Here is an 18858-nt window from a genome sequence, read left to right on the forward strand (position 1 = left end):
CACAAGCTGCTGAAGTGTTTTCCTGGGTTGTGCCTCTAATGTTTTCACTCCTATTTCAAGTAAAACTTGGGCTTATCTGGAAAGTATTCCATTTTGGCATCATTTTGCCCATCTTACTCATTAACGCAATAATTAATAGGACAGATCATTGTCAGCTGTTTTTTAGGGAAGTATTTTTCAACAAATGGGTAAAAAATAGAATTCTCATGGAATCACAGAATGTTTTGGTTGGAGAGAGTTGGAAGATGACCCACTCCCACCCCCTGCCATGGGGAGGGATGCCTTCCACTATCCCAGCTTGCTCCAAGTCCTATCCAACCTGGTCTTGAACACTGCCAGGGTTCCAGGGGCAGCCACAGCTTCTCTGGGCACCCTGTGGCAGGGCCTCACCACCTTCACAGGGAGGAGCTTCTTTGTTACACCTAATCGAAAGCTCTCACACCATTTCAAAGTGAAACAGAGTCCTTGTGTTATAAAATTCATTATTCCGTGTATAAAATGGGTGGTATAGAGCATTGCTTTTCCAAATGCCCTCTAGGAAGCATTAGATGTGCCTGTCCACCCTGGGTATTTGTGTTTGTGCATCCCTAGAACTGAGTTAATTTTAGTTGTAGGTACAGCTATAAGAAATGGAGTCAACAATCCTGTGGGGCTTGGGGGTGGTTTTTCCCTGCAGTGAAGCCCTCAAATGCCTTTTCTGACCTCTGAGTGTGTTTTTGTTGGGCAGTCGTGGGAGCACGGGCAGGGAGAAGAATGACAAACCTCTGCAAACTTCCCTGTCCCGACCCAACACCTTCCTCCGGGGCAGCAGCAGCAAGGAGCTGCTGCTGGACAACCAGGCCCAGGAGGAGCAGCGCAGGGAGATGCTGGAGACGGTGAAGCAGCTGACAGGGGGCATGGAGATGGACAGGAACAGCACCGAGGCCGAGAGGAACAAAGCCAAGGAATCTGGTAACAGCTCCTCTGTGCTCAGGGAGTCTTACTGAATGTGTGGAAAGGCATAAGGGAGAATCTGTCAGGAGCAGTGACAGGTGTCTCTGCAAGGCACTGTCAGGCTGCTGCAGCTGGGATGCACCTCCCAAAGCTGGGTGACACAGCTGAGTCAGGTAGGCCTGGGCCTTATCCCTCTTACCACTCCTCTGTAGGATCCAGCAGAGTTGAAAGGCTGCAGGTGCCAGTACAATATCACCCCATGGCATTGTCTCACCTCTGTTATCCTGTCCCACTGGCATCTGGGCACAAAGTCCTCCAGATTAGTATCAGTTTTTCAGGAATGCTTTTTCAGTGCCCAGTAAAGCCACATCTGCCCTTTTTAAGCATTCTCCAGGGCCAGGGCAGGGATTTGATTCTGGGACAGATGGCGCACAGCAACTTTTTAGCACTGTGTTTTTGCCAGCCCTCCTTCCAAGCCAGCCCCTAGTGCAGCGGGATGGTGGCACCCACCAGGGTGACTCATCTGTCACCTTGTCAGTCCTGCAGCTCCTGCTTTTCCCTCCTGCCAACCTGGGCTGATCTGTTAGTGGGAAAATGGGGACGCTTAGGGTGATGTTCCCAGTGGACAGAACCTTTATAGTAATGACAGCATTCAGCTCCTTCCCTGGGAAACATCTGGAAACTGCTGCAATGAGGGAAACACCTCAACTGCCACAGCACAGCACAGGCTTATCCTGAAGGTTCGGGATGTTATAGACAATCTATGGGGACCAGGGTTTTGGGATGTGATTGGGAGATTGCCTTGGCCTGCTGCCCATCACAGTCAGCGTATTTTAACTTTGCTGCAACAGTTCCCTTTTAATTACTTAATGTTGGTGCAGAGGTTTGAAAGTGTTTGACCTGTGCCACTGCCAGGTGTGATCCTGCAAGGTCAAGTTACAGAAATACTGGGAGTTCATATGGGGGAAAAGTAGCCAGGAAAGAATCACAGAAGCCCAGAATGGTTTGAGTTGGAAAGAACCTTAAAGCTCATCCACAGCTCAGCCCCTGCTGTGGGCAGAGACACCTTCCACGTATCCCAGGTTGCTCCAAGCCCCATCAAAGAACTACCCTGTGCCTGAGGATGGGACAGGGGACACACCTGCCCTAGTGACTTCTGTTCTCAGAATGTCATCTCTAAAATGCTGATTTTCCTTTTCCAAACATTTTTTGTTGTTGCATTTCCACCAGCCAAGCCAGAAGCTCCCTCAGCTCCAGTGCAAGAAAGGTCTTCACTATCAGAAGAGGAAATAGAGAGAAAATGCAAATCTATCATTGATGAGTTCTTGCATATTAACGATTTTAAGGTAAGCAAGATGAAAACCTCACTTAACAGAAAGCTTTGAGGGGCTGCAGTGATTTCTTTCCAGGATATGTCTCTGTGGGCCCAGCCCACACAGAGGCAGAAATGGCGGGGCCAGACAGAATCCAGGGAGCAGCAGCAGCTCTATGAGCATTTTTAGGACAGTTGCTTCCCAGCTTGTCTTCTGCCCTTCTGGTAATAGAAAAAAAAGCCCAGATACACGGATATGTATCTGTTATGAATCACTGAGCAGCTCCATAATACCAGCAATTTTGGAAGCAGAAAAGCTAGTGGGAAAATAAACAAGGTCTTCATTTAGTTAACAAAGCATGTGCTGTTCTGATCTGGAGGCAGATAAATCAATACTAAATATTGAACAAATCACTCCAGAGGATTTTACATAAATATTGGAAATTACTGAGCAGCTGTTACCACTTCCTAGTTAAAAGGTTGAAATTTTTTGTTTCACTTGTAAATGTTTTTTTTAGCCCATCTATGGAGTTTGCAAGAAGTGTTACACTGGCCACAAAGCTGCTTCATTTGATCTTTCACTGTAATAAATTTTAAAACATGCCAAGTTTGAAATGGCAGCACTTGGGAGTTGCTGGTTTGGCACCCTAAAAGTAGAGTTGCTGCTTCCATTTCATTGGACTTTCAATTAATAATTGGAAAGAGGAATATTCTCACCATGAATTGTTTAGAGTTCACATCTAGTTATTGGGATAAATTATTAAGTACTTGGTTTGGAGAGGAAGAACCTTGCTCTGATTTCCAGTGAGCTGGCCTGTGACCCAGGGGCTGGTGAGCCAAGGAGTCTCTGCTCTTTTTCCTGCTTATGACAGACTCCAAAAGCTCCCCCTGCATGCCTGCGATGAAGGGGCTACTTCAGTTCCCTTTTTGCAAATACAGCGATGTGTTTCTGTGGCTGGCTGGAAATGGAGCTGAATTGCATTAGACGGGGCAGGGCTGGTTAAAAGTCCATGGAATTGTGGCAGCTTGTTTGCATCAGGAATTACTTGGTACTAGGAAATTCTTGGTGCTCTTCAGATGCAGCAAAGCTCTGACTAACTGCTTAAACTCATGTTCCTGTAGCTACCCATGAGTGAGTTCCTGCTGTGTAGAGCAGAGGAACAGCCCTTTGTAGGTGTTTGGTCCTCAGACTGTGACCTGACCATGGACTAAAACTGCTGAGCTGTGACCCTGGTGACAGCAGGGCCAGCCAGCAGGGTGCCTTGTGTGTCCCAGGGCAGCAGGATCTGATGAGCTTCAACCTGAGCACATCGGCCAGGACCCCTGGGCTCCTGACCTGCAGGAAAAAGCCATACAGGGTCTGAGGAAACACAGCTGGAGCTGCCAGGTCTGGGTTACTCAAGGCATAACTAGTCACAAAGCAAGTGCCTGTGGTCAGGAAGGCCACTGAGATTTGTCGGCTGGACTCAGAAGGTCACTGGAAGGTCCTTGTGATGGCAGTGGAGATTTTTGATGTGGGACTTTGAGAGGTGCTCTCAAAGTCTCTCAGTGTTTTCTTTGTTCAGGTTGCAAAATCCTTAAGTCAGAAAGTGGGAGCTTTAGAAAGGGAAAATCTTCCTCCAAGTGCTCCAGAGCTATTTTCTGCTTCTTGATGGGCTGTGGGTTTGTAACAGGCATTTGTGCCAGGTCAGATCAGTAACAAATCTGACCTGATACCCTTTTTTTGACTTGGCTTGATGTTTGATGCAATAATACATGTTTTGGTGTCATCCAGAAGACAACTCCTGCCATTTCACCTAGCAGCCTGAAATGTGATTGTGTATTTTAAAAATGGTTATGTGAGTGTGTGGTTTGGAAAGCAAAACGAGTGAGAGGCTCCAAGTCAGAAATATAATTTAATAAGAAGAAAGGTAAAAAGGTAAAAATAAAATAAAATAAATGCAGTAATACAAAAGACCACTGACAGAGTCAGAATACAACCTGAGCAGGGTGGTGGAAGCAGTCCAGATGAGGTGGTCTTCCTGAAGCAGTGATCCTGTAGAAAAAGGTCCGGTAGCTCTGGTCCTCTGGGAATCCAGTAGGTGAGGGCTGCTTGCACTGTCCCACATACCAGCTTATATCCAGGTGAGAATGCTTGGCTCCTCCCCCTGGGCAGAGCATCTCACAATGGGATGATGAGTTGTGAATTGGGTCCTTGATAGCCCATTACACAGAGATAACTCCTGGAGGGAGTTACCTATGAGTCACGGGCAAGGTGTTGATGGGCCGTTAGCAGAAGACAGCCCAACACTAGAGCACTGCCCCACTTGGTTTTAACAGTTCATGAAGATGGTGATAGAATAAATACTTTGTGTACATCCTACACTACAACCCAGGACAGAGTGGTATAAATTCCATTATTGATATTTCTGTTGTTTTTGTTATTATTATGTGATGAGGTTCCACAGCCTAATTCAGCACTTTGCCTGGCAGCCTCACTAAATACTCATTTCACCAAAAATCCCCAATGTTACGGTAGGAAATACTCTTGTGCCACATTTTTGCTGCTTTTCAGTTGAGGAGTGACTGATATGTGTCATTCCACAGGAGGCTATGCAGTGTGTGGAGGAGCTGAGTGCCCAGAACCTGCTCCCTGTGTTTGTGCGCGTGGGTGTGGAGTCGACGCTGGAGCGAAGTCAGATCACCAGGGATCACATGGGCCAGTTGTTACATCAGCTGATGCAGTCGGGAAAGCTGAGCAAGCAGGATTTCTTCAAGGGGTTGGTATTCTGCATGGAGAATCCACAGATTGTTTTCCTCGGTGTTTCTTGCAAATGGATCCTGTGCTGCAGAGAAATGATCTCCCACCTTGTTTTGGTATCCTGCCCTCTCCATACATTCTTTTGGAAAGACCGTATCATCTGGGTGTATTTATAAGGAATATTATCGCAATATATTCTAAAGTGTTTCAGATGCTTTAGTGAATGTATATATGTTCAGAGTTGTATCAGCTTTTATTTGAAGCAGATCTATAGGTATCTGTTTAAATGTGTGTGTTCAGATACCTGTTCTGTGCCGCATTTCTCCCTTTGCCTTTTGCAAATCCCTGAATGTAGCTGGAAGAGGAGGCAGTCAGAATCCTTCACACAACATTGGTACCTGGGAGCTCTAGAGACTGAGCTCCCATGCACTCAAAGAGCCTCAACCACTCTCCCACTGGGAAAAAGGCTTCACCCACACAGTGCCATTTCTCAGGACACCTCAGCTGGAGCAGCCGAATCCTTGAGGGGCTAAGCGGAGAGCATGCAGCAGATGGATTGGACCTGCCTTGAGAGACCCGAGTTTCAGCTGCTGGTTCATTTCAGCTCCCTGAGTTTTGTGTTCCCAGCCTGGTGTCCAGTCCTTAAACAATCCCTGTTCCCATGGAGGTCTCTGACGGCACTCAGTCCTCGCTGGGGTGCAGAGCAGGAGGGACAAAACAGGAATAGCCACAAATGCAGCAGTGAAGGAGCAGATGAAGTAATACTTTGGTACTGACTTTCTGAGGAGTTGGCTCTGTCTGGCTTTAATTTGAATCCCTGTCATTATGGTACCACCAACCACTCCTAGAGGGAACTCCCTGCACCTGTGTCTGTCCCTGAATTTCATCCAGCTCACAGGAAAGGTTTAGGCAGCCTGAGCTCAAAACCATCTGGAACAGCTGAAGAAATCTGTATCCACAGAGAATGTATTTATAGCCACACAGCACTGATGGTCAGAGTGACTCATTTGAGGTGATACATACTCAAAATGTACTGTGATTAAAGCTGTTCATGAGTTTCCTGGAGTTTGGATAAGTGGGTCTTGATGAAATATTGGGATCTGTGCTCTGAATGTGACATAAACAATGTGAAACAACTCTTGAAGATGATGGAAAGGGCAAGTGGTGTTTAGTGGGTACTGAGGAGAACACCAGAAACCACCTTACTTACTAACACAGGAGAACTTATTGTGTCATGAAGGATCACAGGATGAACATTGGTTCCAGCCCATGTCTGGGGAGATGCTCAACAGGAAAACAATTTCTGGCAAAAAGGCTGGAGGAGCAACAGAAGATGCAAAGAACAAAGCAAAGGAGGTGGTTTCTGGTTTGAAACATGAGAGAAAAACGTAGATTTATAGTCACTAAATGGGACACAGGAGTTTTCAAGGTTTCCAGGGAGAAATGAACCATGATAGAAACTGGCAGGAGAGCAGAAAAATTACCATCTCCCAGGCATGGGAAGTGAAGCTGCCTGCAAGGGTTTCATGGGAAAGAAGAATTTTGAGCCATTCTGGAAAGTATATCACTGGGGAACCGTCCTGTAATTCCTGCTGCAGATAGAAACTCTCCTTTGCTGAACTGAGCTCTTACTTACATTTCACTGCTTACCTTACATTCTGTTAGGATTAACCCATTTCCCTAAATGTTTGGATATTTTTAAGAAAGTTTCATTTACTTGATGGTTTATACATACAGGCAAAAATGCTTTTTAGTTTTATAGATATTACTGTTCAGCAAATAATTTGGTGGTGCGATATAAGAATTATTATAAATGGAGGTTTCCTGGATGTATCTGTTGGATCTATGAAGTGGTGTCTTTTCTGCATATTCTCTGTGTTACTGCATGGAGAAATTCGGTCTTGGCGGTTTGGAAGTACCAAAAGCATAAAATGGCAATAGGTGTTTTGTTACCTTTGTGATTCTCCTCACTCCTCTCTCTCTCTGCACTCTTCTTTTATGATACAAAACATTTTTGAAGTGCAGATTTCTTTGAAGTAAATGTCTCAAATTAAATTTTATTTAATACTTGATGTTTTTTCCTCCTTCAAAAGTTTTTCTGAGACCCTGGAGATGGCGGATGACATGGCCATAGATATACCCCATATCTGGTTGTACCTGGCTGAGTTGGTGACTCCCATGTTAAAAGAAGGAGGAATCTCTATGAGAGAACTTACACAGTAAGTGATGCTTTCCCAGATGTGCCTTTAGTGTTTTCTCAGTGTAGTTCCCATTAGTAGGTGAAGGATGAGCAGTGCTGGAGACTCAGCTCCCCACAGAAGCTGATGGAGAACTTGTTGCACGTCCTTGGGGGCCCACACCAGTCTGAGAGCTCTGCTGGGAAGGAAGCTTGGTGCTTGCACCCTTGGAGAAGGGTTTTATCCACAAGTCTGCTGTTCGTTTCAGCTGAGCTTAAAAATATCCCAGTGCTGTAGAGTGGAGTCATTTGGGAGCACAGAGGCTCTGGGAATTAGACTTGCAAGAGAGTGAGGTATCGTAGAGGGGCAGTGTGTCTCAGAGGGATAACTGAAGGAGGGCTGGGTTAGGTGGGATATTTGGAATAAATTCCCCCCTGTGAGGGTGGGGGAGGGGACCCTGGTGCAGTTTGCCCAGAGAATCTGTGGCTGCCTCATTCCTGGAAGTATCCAAGGCCAGGTTGGATAGGGCTTGGAGCAACCTGGGGTAGTGGAAGGTGCCCCTGCCCAAACTGTGAGATTCAGTGTCTCTACCACCTGGGCACTGCCTTAAATGGGCACAAAACCTTGTCTGCAAGACCAGAAGCCATTTCCTGGACCAGAGTTCCTGCATTTTCTGTCTGTCCGTACATATTGGGGAATTAACTGTGAGCAAGTTGAATGGTTCCTATTTCTATTACCAGTATATTAAGAAAACAGCAGTCTTTTCCGTCTACCCAAATGCAGCATCCCACAAAAATGAGTGGATTTGACTTTAAATATAACATTTTTTGATATAAAATTCAAGTCTTTGTAATTAGCCCTATTGTGACAAGGTCATTGTGTCACTAAACATTTTATCAGCAGTGCTGGATTAATCAAATCCTTCCTTCCTGGCAGAAGTTAAAGGTGATTCCTTGCCTCAGATTGATTGCTACCCCTGGATTTGCATTCCAAATACAAATTATAAAGGAAAAACATCTGGTTTTCTTTCATTCTAGAGAATTTAGCAAACCCTTGCTTCCTGTGGGAAGAGCCAGCATCTTGCTTGCTGAAATCTTGCACCTTCTATGCAAACAAATGGTGAGTGCCCTTGTGCTCCTGTCCTCCAGAGGGAGGAGTGGATGCAGCGCTCGTGTTCATGCATGAAACCTACACCATTCCCACGTGAGGACATTTAGGGATGGGCCAGCCAGTCCAGATAACTTAGGAAACCTGCCTCGCACCCCCAGTTTCCAACCAAGCCTTACAAGGTTCCAAAAAGTTGAGTTAACTTTTTGTTTTCTCATCACTTTTCCCTTTTGCAGGTACCTTTGCACCTGGCTTCTCCCAGAAGCTAAGAGTGCTGAAATACTGCAAGAGGGACATGCTCAAGGGATTTCTGGGCTGATCAGAAGCAGCAAGTGCCGGGAATCTTGCGAGAGAACTGTTCTTGCAGACTGGAGAGGTTCTCAGGGTTCGGATAAGCTTCCGATGGCCTCAGACTGCTGTGTGCTTATCCAAACTAAACCTGCCGACTCTTGAGGTTCACCCAGCACTGGGGTAGTGACACCTCCTCACTCCATGACTCCGAGAGCTCTCTTTCACACCTCACAGCTGCGTGTCCAACCAGTTCAGTGGTTTCCCTCTAACGCATCTCCATTTTTGGTGGTGTTTTTTTTGTGATTTTTTTTTTTTTTTTTTTTTTAATAAGTCCAGCTAAATCCTGCACTTTGGATAGTGTCTATTTCCAACGCTGTAAAATCCCTCACTTGCCTTTTTTTTTTTTTTCAAGCATGCATTCAAGTAAGCAGGAGCATTTCAGTCCAACAGTGCAAAGAGTAACTTTTTATTTATTTAGTCTTGTGCTTGTTTGGACAGTCAAATTCCTTTTTTTTTAAAAAACTATTCTGTGAAAGAAAAGCTGCTGTGCTCTGGGTGTGGAAGCACAGCCTTGGGTCTCTGTTTCTGCCACAGCTTTCTGATCTGATCTTGTTCAGGCCAACACTTGGACTCGGGTATTTCAGTGTAATATCAGCCATCTAATGCAGATCTTCATGAATCAGAGCAGGAACTATGCAGAGTTGGCTCTTAACAACCTGTATTGTAAACTGAAAATTGTAATCTGCTTTGTAAACTTAAAATCAGACTGAGTTTCTCAGCTTGGCTTAGGCTAATCAGTGATCTCCTGTGAGCAGGTGCTGTAAGGTGAAACTTTGGCAAAGCATTTGGGTGAAAAGAGCTGGTTGTGCTCAGCGTTTTTATTCTTATCAGAACTGTGTGTGTCAGAACTGTGCTCTCTGAGGCAGGAGGCTCAAAGGTCAGTGTGACATTAGAGGCTGCAAAAGGCGGAACTGTCTGTGCTCCAAGACACTGCTCTCAAGGTTTCCATAAACTCTAGGAAATGAACAGAGAATTTGGGATTATGTGCCTGAATTTGAGGCATGGTCTCTGTGCAGAGAAAATGAGGAATTTTCTCAAAGGAACAGTTTGCCAGAGCCTTACTGTCAAGGCAAGGGAGTGTGAGTCACAGAGTAAGTCAGGAGAAGGATCTGAGTCACCCGTGCCAGCTCTGTGTCAGGCCATGGGAAAGTGCCCTGTTCCACATGTCACTGCTCCTGGGTAACCTCAGAGGTCGTTACAAACTCCCCGTGTCACTTCTGCCTTGCCCATTCCCCGTCACAAGGCATTGCCCACCTGACAGAATGTGCATACCCAGGGAGATTGCACATGTGGTTTCTCTTGCACGGGGTCTCCAGATGTTCTCACTCATTGCCAGGTGTTTGTTGGGTGGCTGAACTGTCCTTTATTCCTCCTGACACAGCTGCACCGTTCCGGCCCCTGTGAGTTCACAGGGTGTCCTTCAGGTCCTTAAATGGATAAACTGCTTGTGTTTCAGAGCCATAAGAAAGTGGGAGCCTTATGGAGAGAGTCTGGCCTCAGTTGGAAGGACTACTTGCCCGAAGGGGAGGATGTACATACTTTTCTCATGGAACAAGTGAGTTCATATAATTTGCTTGATCATCTTGTTTGTTCATCCTCTTCTATCCCCTTCTTATATGCAAGTTGTAATGAGGTGAAGTGTCTCCCAAGTTGGGGTAGATAATTTCAGCACCACCTTTTGAAGCACAGGGAGGATGAGCCTGTCCCCACTGCTCCCATACACCTGGCTTTCTCTAGGAGACCTGTTTCTCCAACTGGGAAAAAAGCATTAAAAAAGGAGTTTTGGGGCAAGAACAGACAATCTGCAGAAGTGCCACAATTAATGGTAGCAGTTATTCACTCATCCTGCCTTAGATTATGATCCTGGAGGGAGCCAGGACTGATGGAGGCACCTCATCTCTTGCTGGTGCTGCTCCTCAGGAAGTCGCTGTTTCCCTTTGGAGCTTTGAGTGGTCCACTGCCCTGTTCTGGCACTTCAGAAGTGCTGCAGGAAATGAAATGGTTACCGTGGCCTGGACCTTGCTGAGGGGACTGTGGCTCTTCTGTCACAGTTTTCAAGGAACTGGGGCATTGGCTGCAATTCCTTTGAGCCAATGCCAGCTCTGGTTGTTGCATTCCAGCCCCTGTAGCTCCAGCCAGGTAACACACAGTTGATTTTGTGCTCAGCTGTGCAGGGCTGGAGCTGGCTGAGTTGCCTCATTGTCTTTGTTGGATAATGGAGCCCCCATGTGTTTGTAAAATGCTTCCTAACCTTAGGAACAGGGAAAGTTCATATTGTTGTAATGATAACTGAGCAGCTGGAAGATGCCAGGAAGCAGAATTCAATGTAGTTTCCTGATTCAATCTGGTGTAATTCAGCCTATGAAAGTACATTTCACTAATACTCATCATGACATGTGGTGTTGCAGAAGTTGGAGTTCACGGAGTCTGACTCTTCCAGTTCCTCAGAAGCACTTTCAGAGAAAGAACTCTCTGCGGAAGAGCTGAACAAGCAGCTGGAAAAACTCATTGTTGAGGACAAGGCGAATGATGAACAAATCTTTGATTGGGTAGAGGTACAAAGAGATTTTCACCCTCCCTGCAGACTGTTTAAACTGCTTTTGTAAATATGTTCTGGTCTGAACATCTTGGGGTATAGGACACTGTGAGGATTTGATCTGTGCTATCAACACTTCCAAAGAATTAAAATCTAAAATACAATCAGTATTTAAGAGTCAGCTTCAGGAAGGAAGACTTTCAGCCGTATTAACTGTGTGACCTTTTAAATACTGTAGACTTTCTGACACTGAATATCCTGCTTCTGCCTCTTAGTATATTTTAGATGTACACTGCTACATTGTTTCCTCAAAAAATAAGGAAGAGAAGCTTCTCAATACTTTTCTCCAACATGACCACTCCAAATTTTCCCCTGTAAATACATGGTAGTCACGGAGAGCACCTTTTCCCAGTGCACTGGGCCAGGCACTGGAAGAGAAAATAAAAATAAAGAAAAAAATTAGGAAAAGGCTGGTCAACCCCGTGGTCTTTGCTCCCAGTCTCTGTCTGCCCTCTTTAACTCAGATGTTTAGTGTCTGAAATTATACCCAACCTATGCATTTACGTCTGTGCTTACACTAAATCTTGGTCAACTTCAGTTATTTCTGTGGCAAAGCAATGTGTTAGAAATGTCATTTTTCCACTGCTGTTAGAGGAGTTGAGAGTGGAATGAAAGCAGCACTGAAAATCTGGGATCACCCACAGGCTCTTTGGAGCCTTGGACGCGTTCCACAGCCATTCCCTGAATTTCTTTTACAAAGCAAACAATCTCCACCTAAGGAACACGCCATAAAGTTTGTTGGAAAAGCCTAAAACTCTTTGAAACCACGTAAGGGTGTTGCAGGAGCCCAGCGTGGTTGGTTTGGTTCTGCAGACAAATGGCTCCTTGTGGGAGGCATTCAGTGGCACAGGGATCCCATGGGAACTGGTGTTGCCTGTTGACATCCCTCAGGGAGTTTCAAGGAGTGCGTGGGGAAACTTAAGTGTTGCAGGGGTGAGCTGGGTTTGTGCTGCAGCAGCACCTGAGCCTGAGATTCAGCACTGGCGCTTGGAAGCAGTCGCGCACCTGCAGTTCCATGTTTTTAAATCAATTTACTCTTGATTCCAGGCTAATCTAGATGAAAGCCAGATGAGTTCACCTACATTCCTGAGAGCTTTAATGACAGCAGTTTGTAAAGCAGCTATTATAGGTGAGTAACTTGCAGTGTAAAGACTACACAAACCAAACCTGCAAAGAATTATTTGGTATTTTCCAGGTTTATATAACATTTCCCTGCCCTAGGCTGTGTTTTATCACACACTAAGGCTTCTCCATCATTTGGGATTGTGCCCAAGAGCAGGGTGTCCCTTCCCCATGTGACAGTTGGGCACTTGCCAGGTATGGTGTTCCTGAGGTGACCCTGGTGTGTCCCAGTGACCTTGTGTGAGCAGGCGTTTCAGACAGTGCTGGTAATGCCAGGTTGTTCAATTATTTTCTTAACGAAGGTGGAAATAAATGAGATCATCATTAAGGCAATTAACACGTCCACTCCTGTGTCAGCAAAGATGTGTGGGCACCCCAGCATGGGCTGTGGGAAGAAGCCAGTCTGGTATTCAGGCTTGTAAAAAGAGTTTTATGTCCAAAGTTCTAATTTTGTAAAGATGGTTTACATGGATTGCCTGACTGTATAGCTGGACATACAGGAAAAAGAGGGCTCCGAAGTCAGACACATGAGCCTCTGAACCTCGGGGTGGGTTGAGTAAAACACTGCAGCCAGAAACATCTGCTCAGTTCACTTGGTTTCCTTTAACTTTACTGTTGGCATCTGGCACAGCAAAAAGTGGTGCTTGTAAAGGGTCTGGTTCTGCTCTAAGCTGTGATTTGGGGGAGAGAATGGGCTGTGTTCCACCGTGTGAGGGGAAGGACAGCCCAGCTCCTTCCTTTCCCTGGGAACAGAACCTTGCTCATGCCACCTAGTGTTAGCAGACATGTGACACATGACTTCATTTCCAGTGTTTAAGGGTTCTCTGTTGTGTCAGGAAGATCATCCTCTGGTTTAAATTTTGACCTTGCCTCTAACTGAGGTGGGTTTTTTTTGTTGTTGTTTTCAAAATATCACTCAATTGGGTTGCATGATTTACTTGAAAGTTGCTGAATAATTTATTCTTCTAAGGCTGATGGACTTCTAATGTACATTTTTATATATTCACTATTTCCCATATCATGTGCAACTTAGGATTCTGTTTCTGCCATGATATTTTTAGAAAAAAACCCAATTTTCTAAAAATCTTCTAACCTTCTAAACACAGTTGCCTGTGGAGACATGATTTGCACTACAGAGTAAGGTTGTACTGCTTCTGTATGTGTTAGAGCTGGAGTCACTGCAGGCAGTGGTTGAATGTGAGGAGTTGTAAGGACCAAGATTTCCAGAAATAGCCGTTAACCAAAAATACTTCCTGTTGTTTCTCATCCTCCTTTTCTCTCCACTCTAATCTGTGTTTGTGATTGCTGTTTGCATAAATACAGGCAGTCAAAAACCTATCCTGTTGCCATGTGCCAAGCTGACCCTGCTTTCTCCTCTTGCCCTCAGCGGACTCTTCCAGCTTCCGAGTGGACACTGCTGTTATCAAACAGAGAGTGCCCATCTTACTGAAGTACCTGGACTCAGACACAGAGAAGGAACTACAAGCACTTTATGCACTACAAGCATCAATAGTAAAACTTGATCAACCTCCTAGTAAGTGTTGCCTCTGTGCTGGGGATCTGAGCCCACATAAGGGCGGGGGGTTCTGTGGGATACTGGAAGAGGATGTACTTTTCCTTACATTTGTAAGTAGCAAATGAGAGAAGCTGGTGTGGATGGGTTCAGCTTGTCCAGATCCCAGCTTTTTAGAGCAGCTCAGGTTCCCAAATGCTTGGCCAGAGGCTGGTTCTTCCTTTGGTTGCTCCTGTGAGCAGCCGCACAGAAGGAGGGACCACACCTCTGTTGATAAAAAGAGAGAAAAAAAAAGTAGTAAAAGATAATCTGTTGAGTTTGCAGTACCTGGGCATGTGAGAGCATGGGTCTTGTTACTGCATTACTACTCCACAGATGTCTGTGGGCTTGGAGGGAATAAAATGAGTTGGTCAACTGATGAGTTCTGTCTCAGAGATGCTATAGAAAACTCTTGTGGGACAAGAGGCAAGGGAGTAGCCAAAGAAACAGGGATTCCCAGGGAATCTGCAGCACAAAATCCAAGAGTGCTTCAAAACATCCAACACAATCATCCTTAGTGTCCTTTGTGGCATTAGTTGGGTACTATCTCTCCTGATGAACCACAAAAATCTGGGGTTGGAGGGAATCCAGATGTATGGTCCAGAGGATATGGGCTGCTGTGGGTCCTGCTTGCCAGCCCATCTCTAGATAACATATTCCCACAGCTGCTTTCCCAGCTTTCCCTCTCTTCAGCAGTGTCAGAGGGGTTGGTTTTCCCCCACACCTGAGTGTGAGCAGCCAGAAAACAATAACTGAGTAAGACCCTTTTGTTTTCCTTGTTTCTCCATCTCCTGTGCCAAGAGGTCACATTAATCCCCTTATCTGCAGACGTCTCTGTCCCCAGGCACAGCTGACAGATGTTCCCTCCTGTTATTCCATTACTGCAGATTTGTTACGGATGTTTTTTGATTGCCTGTATGACGAGGAGGTCATTTCAGAGGATGCCTTCTACAAGTGGGAAAGCAGCAAGGACCCGGCAGAACAGAACGGGAAAGGAGTAGCGCTAAAATCTGTCACAGCGTTCTTCACGTGGCTGCGGGAGGCTGAAGAGGAGTCAGAGGATAATTAAAACTTAAAATACAGATTTAAAACAAACAAACAAAAAAGAAACAATTTAAGTATTTTTTTAAAAAGTTTCACGTCTTCGCCAATCACAGTGCATCAAGGCCAATTCTCTCTCGCAGAGCCCCCTTGCCCCACACACACACGATTGGGAGAAGTAAAACCCGATAAACACCGAGGTGATCATGGAGGCAAAAAGGTACTTGAAAAAAAACCCACAAAAGTAAGCTTCAAACCTGAGGGCGGGAGCACTAAACCAAAATACATGTATTATTTATAGAAAATATTTTCTGTTTCAATCTTTTTTCTTTTCTTTTTAAACAAGGACTCATACTTAGGAAAACACACAGCAAAACAAATCTATTTAGCAAAAACAAAAACAAGTTGAAAACTTTTAATTTATTATTTTAAGGACTGCAAATGCCAGTGTAATTTTTAAATTTGCAGTTTCTGTAAACAAATTGTATAATAGAACAAAAGCAGAGAAATAAATTTCCCTCTCCTTCATACACACCTCAGTTTTGTTTCAAAGCATGATAAATAGACAAAACTTTTAAGGGGGTTGGGGTGAGCTAGATGAGGACAAGATCAATTTTTTTTTATTGTCATCAGATTTTTCTGCCTGCCTCTCAGCTTGCTTCAGAAATTTAAAAAGAAAATAGTAATCAAACCATACATAACCTTGGATCGGAAGGAAAAAGCATTTGAGAAAACCTCTGCGGACCAGAGTGCTCCGAAGATAACTCATTGAAAACCATGCTACCCTGGGGAAAAAAGTACTAGTGATACTTTGACAACCTTTAGAACAACTTTAAGGCTTGTAAATACATAGAACAAATATTTAAAAAAAAAAAAGGCAAAAAAAGAAATTGACTCAATACTATTTCTTTTCACTTTCAAAATATAAAGAACAAAATAAAGACAAACGTTGCAAGTTTAAAAGCAAGTAAAATGACTTCTCCTTTGACAGCTGCTGAATGTGTGCACCATTCTGAGCGGTGCTGGCTTCCTTGGCATGCCATAGGTCCTTGGGCCCTAATTGTGTACATATAGTGTGTGTCTGTATGTGTGACTACCAAAAATTAAGGGTGAGAGCAATTGTTGTTTAAAAAAAGATAGAGAAAAGGGAAAAAGGGTTGCTGTTGTGCCGAGAAACTCCCTGGCCAGGGAGCATCCAGTGGCTGCAGGGCCACATGGGTGCAGTTGATTCCCAAGGTTGGGATGTGACCTGAGGGTGGACAGTGCCCGACCCTAGCTGGGTTTCTCCAGCCATGTGGCAGCGTGTCTCTCGTGTGACTTGGATCAGTGGCGTCATCCAGGGACTTTAGACCCTGGGAACTCCAGAGGTCACAGCTGTGTGAGCCAAGATCTGACAGCCCTGCACCTGTGGCCACCTGCTGCCCGCTGTGCCTGCGCAGCTACAGCCCCGCATGGGGAACCCACTGCCAGGAACAGGTGCAGGAGCGATGTGCTTCCCGCCTGAGTCCGTGTGCACAGAACCACAGCCATGGGAGCCCCTTCTGTGTGCCCAACGGGACCCAGGCCCTGGTGCTGCTCCAAACCAAGCTGCTGCTGAGGACAGGAAGGCCCTTGCATGTCTCTTCAGCCACCAAAGATGACCTGCTGGCTCTCACTGTGAGAAGCACCTGCCACCAAGGACTCTGCAAAGCTGGGGAAGCCCTGAAATGTAGGCTGTGAACTGTGGGCCATGGACCGTGAGTAACCTGTGGAGCATTTGCTGGGGGTTTCTACAGCACTGACTGCTCACATGATGGTGTCTTTTTCTTTCCAGCTGCTAAATCGCTTCTTAAAAAAACAAACAAACAAACCAAAACAAAAACACCCCAACAACAAAAAGAAGCAAAAAAAGAGGGAAGAAAGGCTACAAAATCATTAAATGCTTTCCAAATCTTACTTTTACATGTAAACAATTGCTGTACTTGCCTGAAGATGTGATTTGATCACCATGGGGAAGGGAGGAGGTGCGTGGTTGTGGCCAGAAGGGAGATATCGATGAGACTTTCCCTGTTAACATGTTCCACGCCATGAATCTGAGCTAGAGAATCCATGGCCTAAAACACTAGAGCATTGTTTGGTTGGTTTTGTTTTTGTTTTTGTTTTTTTAGTAACAATAAAACACTTTTCTCTGATATTTTGTTAAAAAAAAAAAAATATATTCTCACCTTTAATATATGTTCATGTATCTGCGTGTGCCACATCCAGTGATGCCTTGACCTCACCATTGGGCCCAGAGATTTGGATGGGCTTTCAAGGTCTCCAAAAGGTCTGTCTCCATGGAACCCCCACCCACCAGGGCTCCAGGGCTGTCTGTTAAACCTCTGCAGAAGGTCATGTGGGTGCATTTCTTCCAAAAGGCTTTTTTTTGAGCGGTACATGGAGGCTCATAGCACTTAAATAATTGAATTAAATGGATGCCAGTTTGTATGTAAAAAAGGGTAATTATTTGCCAAATCGGTGTGGGCAAATGATGGAATTCTCAGGGTGGGCAGTGTAAGAGCCTGTTGGGAAAGTGAGCATGCAACAGCAGAGCCGTGCGAGGACTGATTCCTCTGTCATTGCCTTGGATTGGAAAGGACAAATTTGCTGTAGAGTCTTTGAACAGCCCTGTGAAACCACTTTGTCAGGGCTGGGAAATCTGGCTGAGGAGCTTAAACCTTCTGGCTGAAAGAGTTGGAAAACCACTGGCTGGAGGGAATTAGAATTGCCAGCAGGTGGGTAGAGGTGAGGTGAGAAAATCTTTCCCCTTTTTGTTAGAGTCTTTAATATTAGATGTTTCAGGGGGTGAGAACTTGTCCTGTAGTGTCCTGTAGAGGCCAGGAAGGGACTTATCAGGCAGAGATTTTCACGAGAGGTTTTTCAGAATTACTCAAAGTTGGGTTTGAAGAATGGCAGGTTTTGGCTTCTCTGAAGCTAAGTCAGTTCAGCTGCACGCTGGATGCTGTGAGCAGTTTATGCACAAGGCCTTGAGGTCTCCAGCTGTGGGTGTGTCACCTGAAGTTTCAGCTTCCCAACAATGTCACTGCAAGGAACAGAACTCCTGACTCCTTCCTCTGCTCCTCTTGTGTTCTTTGCAATGTATTTACTGCACCCAGTTGCTTTCCAGTTTCCTTCTAGATCTGCACAAGTTTGCAGGTAGTTGTGGCTCCTCAGGATGCAGCTCATGAAAGATCTTTGTAACCAGTTTCTTGTGAAGGGTGTTAAAATACAAAAAACCCTAAAATATATGAAATAGAAAAGGGAATTATTTTTTTAAACAGGGAATGTGATTTGCAGAAGCCTCATTTTGTGTGAGGAGCTGTGGTCCTTGGCCTAACGTTACAGCAAAGCCTCAGCAGAGAGAGCAGCAGATTTACACCAAGAATACCGCAGGTTATGCTGAGCTTTTTTCTCCTAGTCGTGATCCTATTTAGACACATCTTGTGTGCAGGCTCCTGACTGTGTCAGGGAGATAATGCAGCTCAGCAGAGACGAGTGGCATTAGAACCATTTCTACTGCTGGGAACCCTTCTTTTCCCAAGGCTGGGGCACTGTCAGAAGCACTGGGAAGGAGCAAATGCATTGCTTTGATTTATTAAAAAACTATGGATATTGATCTAATACCAATATCCAACTATGACGGACAAAGATTCTCTAACAGTTTAAAGTTAGAAAGTGTATGTTTATTACAATGCCAGGCAGCGTGCGGGATAGCTCCCAAATACACACGCGCAATTTACAGATGATCACAGGGTCTTTTATGTACAGGGGTATTGAATACCCAAAACACAAATGCATATTCATAACTCTGGTACATCCCATTCCTTGCTTCGTATGGTAATTAGCCCAAAAAGCCATTAAGCATGTGTAGTTTGTTCTTTGAAATGGGTCGGTGGTCTTTTTATGGGG

At 45.0% G+C, this 18858-nt stretch overlaps 1 protein-coding gene across 27 annotated transcripts in view; it reads left to right on the forward strand.

The window, feature by feature from the left end:
- EIF4G3 (eukaryotic translation initiation factor 4 gamma 3) overlaps window positions 1-15894 on the forward strand; it is a 144439-nt gene extending 128545 nt beyond the window's left edge. For 25 of the 27 annotated variants that reach the window (XM_083877058.1, XM_083877077.1, XM_083877071.1 and 22 more), the window contains 10 exons: window positions 728-951; window positions 2164-2279; window positions 4832-5004; window positions 7079-7204; window positions 8200-8281; window positions 10077-10175; window positions 11029-11175; window positions 12264-12345; window positions 13726-13872; window positions 14778-15894. In XM_083877058.1, the coding sequence (XP_083733184.1) occupies window positions 728-951; window positions 2164-2279; window positions 4832-5004; window positions 7079-7204; window positions 8200-8281; window positions 10077-10175; window positions 11029-11175; window positions 12264-12345; window positions 13726-13872; window positions 14778-14959 (1378 nt within the window). In that variant the 3' untranslated portion in view covers window positions 14960-15894. Of the gene's footprint in view, window positions 1-727; window positions 952-2163; window positions 2280-4831; window positions 5005-7078; window positions 7205-8199; window positions 8282-8505; window positions 8755-10076; window positions 10176-11028; window positions 11176-12263; window positions 12346-13725; window positions 13873-14777 lie in introns of those variants that run through there. The other 2 variants (XR_014591614.1, XM_083877068.1) reach the window with 2 other exon arrangements.
- Window positions 15895-18858: the final 2964 nt, after the last annotated feature.

This window comes from Zosterops lateralis (genome assembly GCF_965231275.1).
Source record: "Zosterops lateralis genome assembly, chromosome: 22".
Lineage (NCBI taxonomy): Eukaryota > Metazoa > Chordata > Aves > Passeriformes > Zosteropidae > Zosterops > Zosterops lateralis.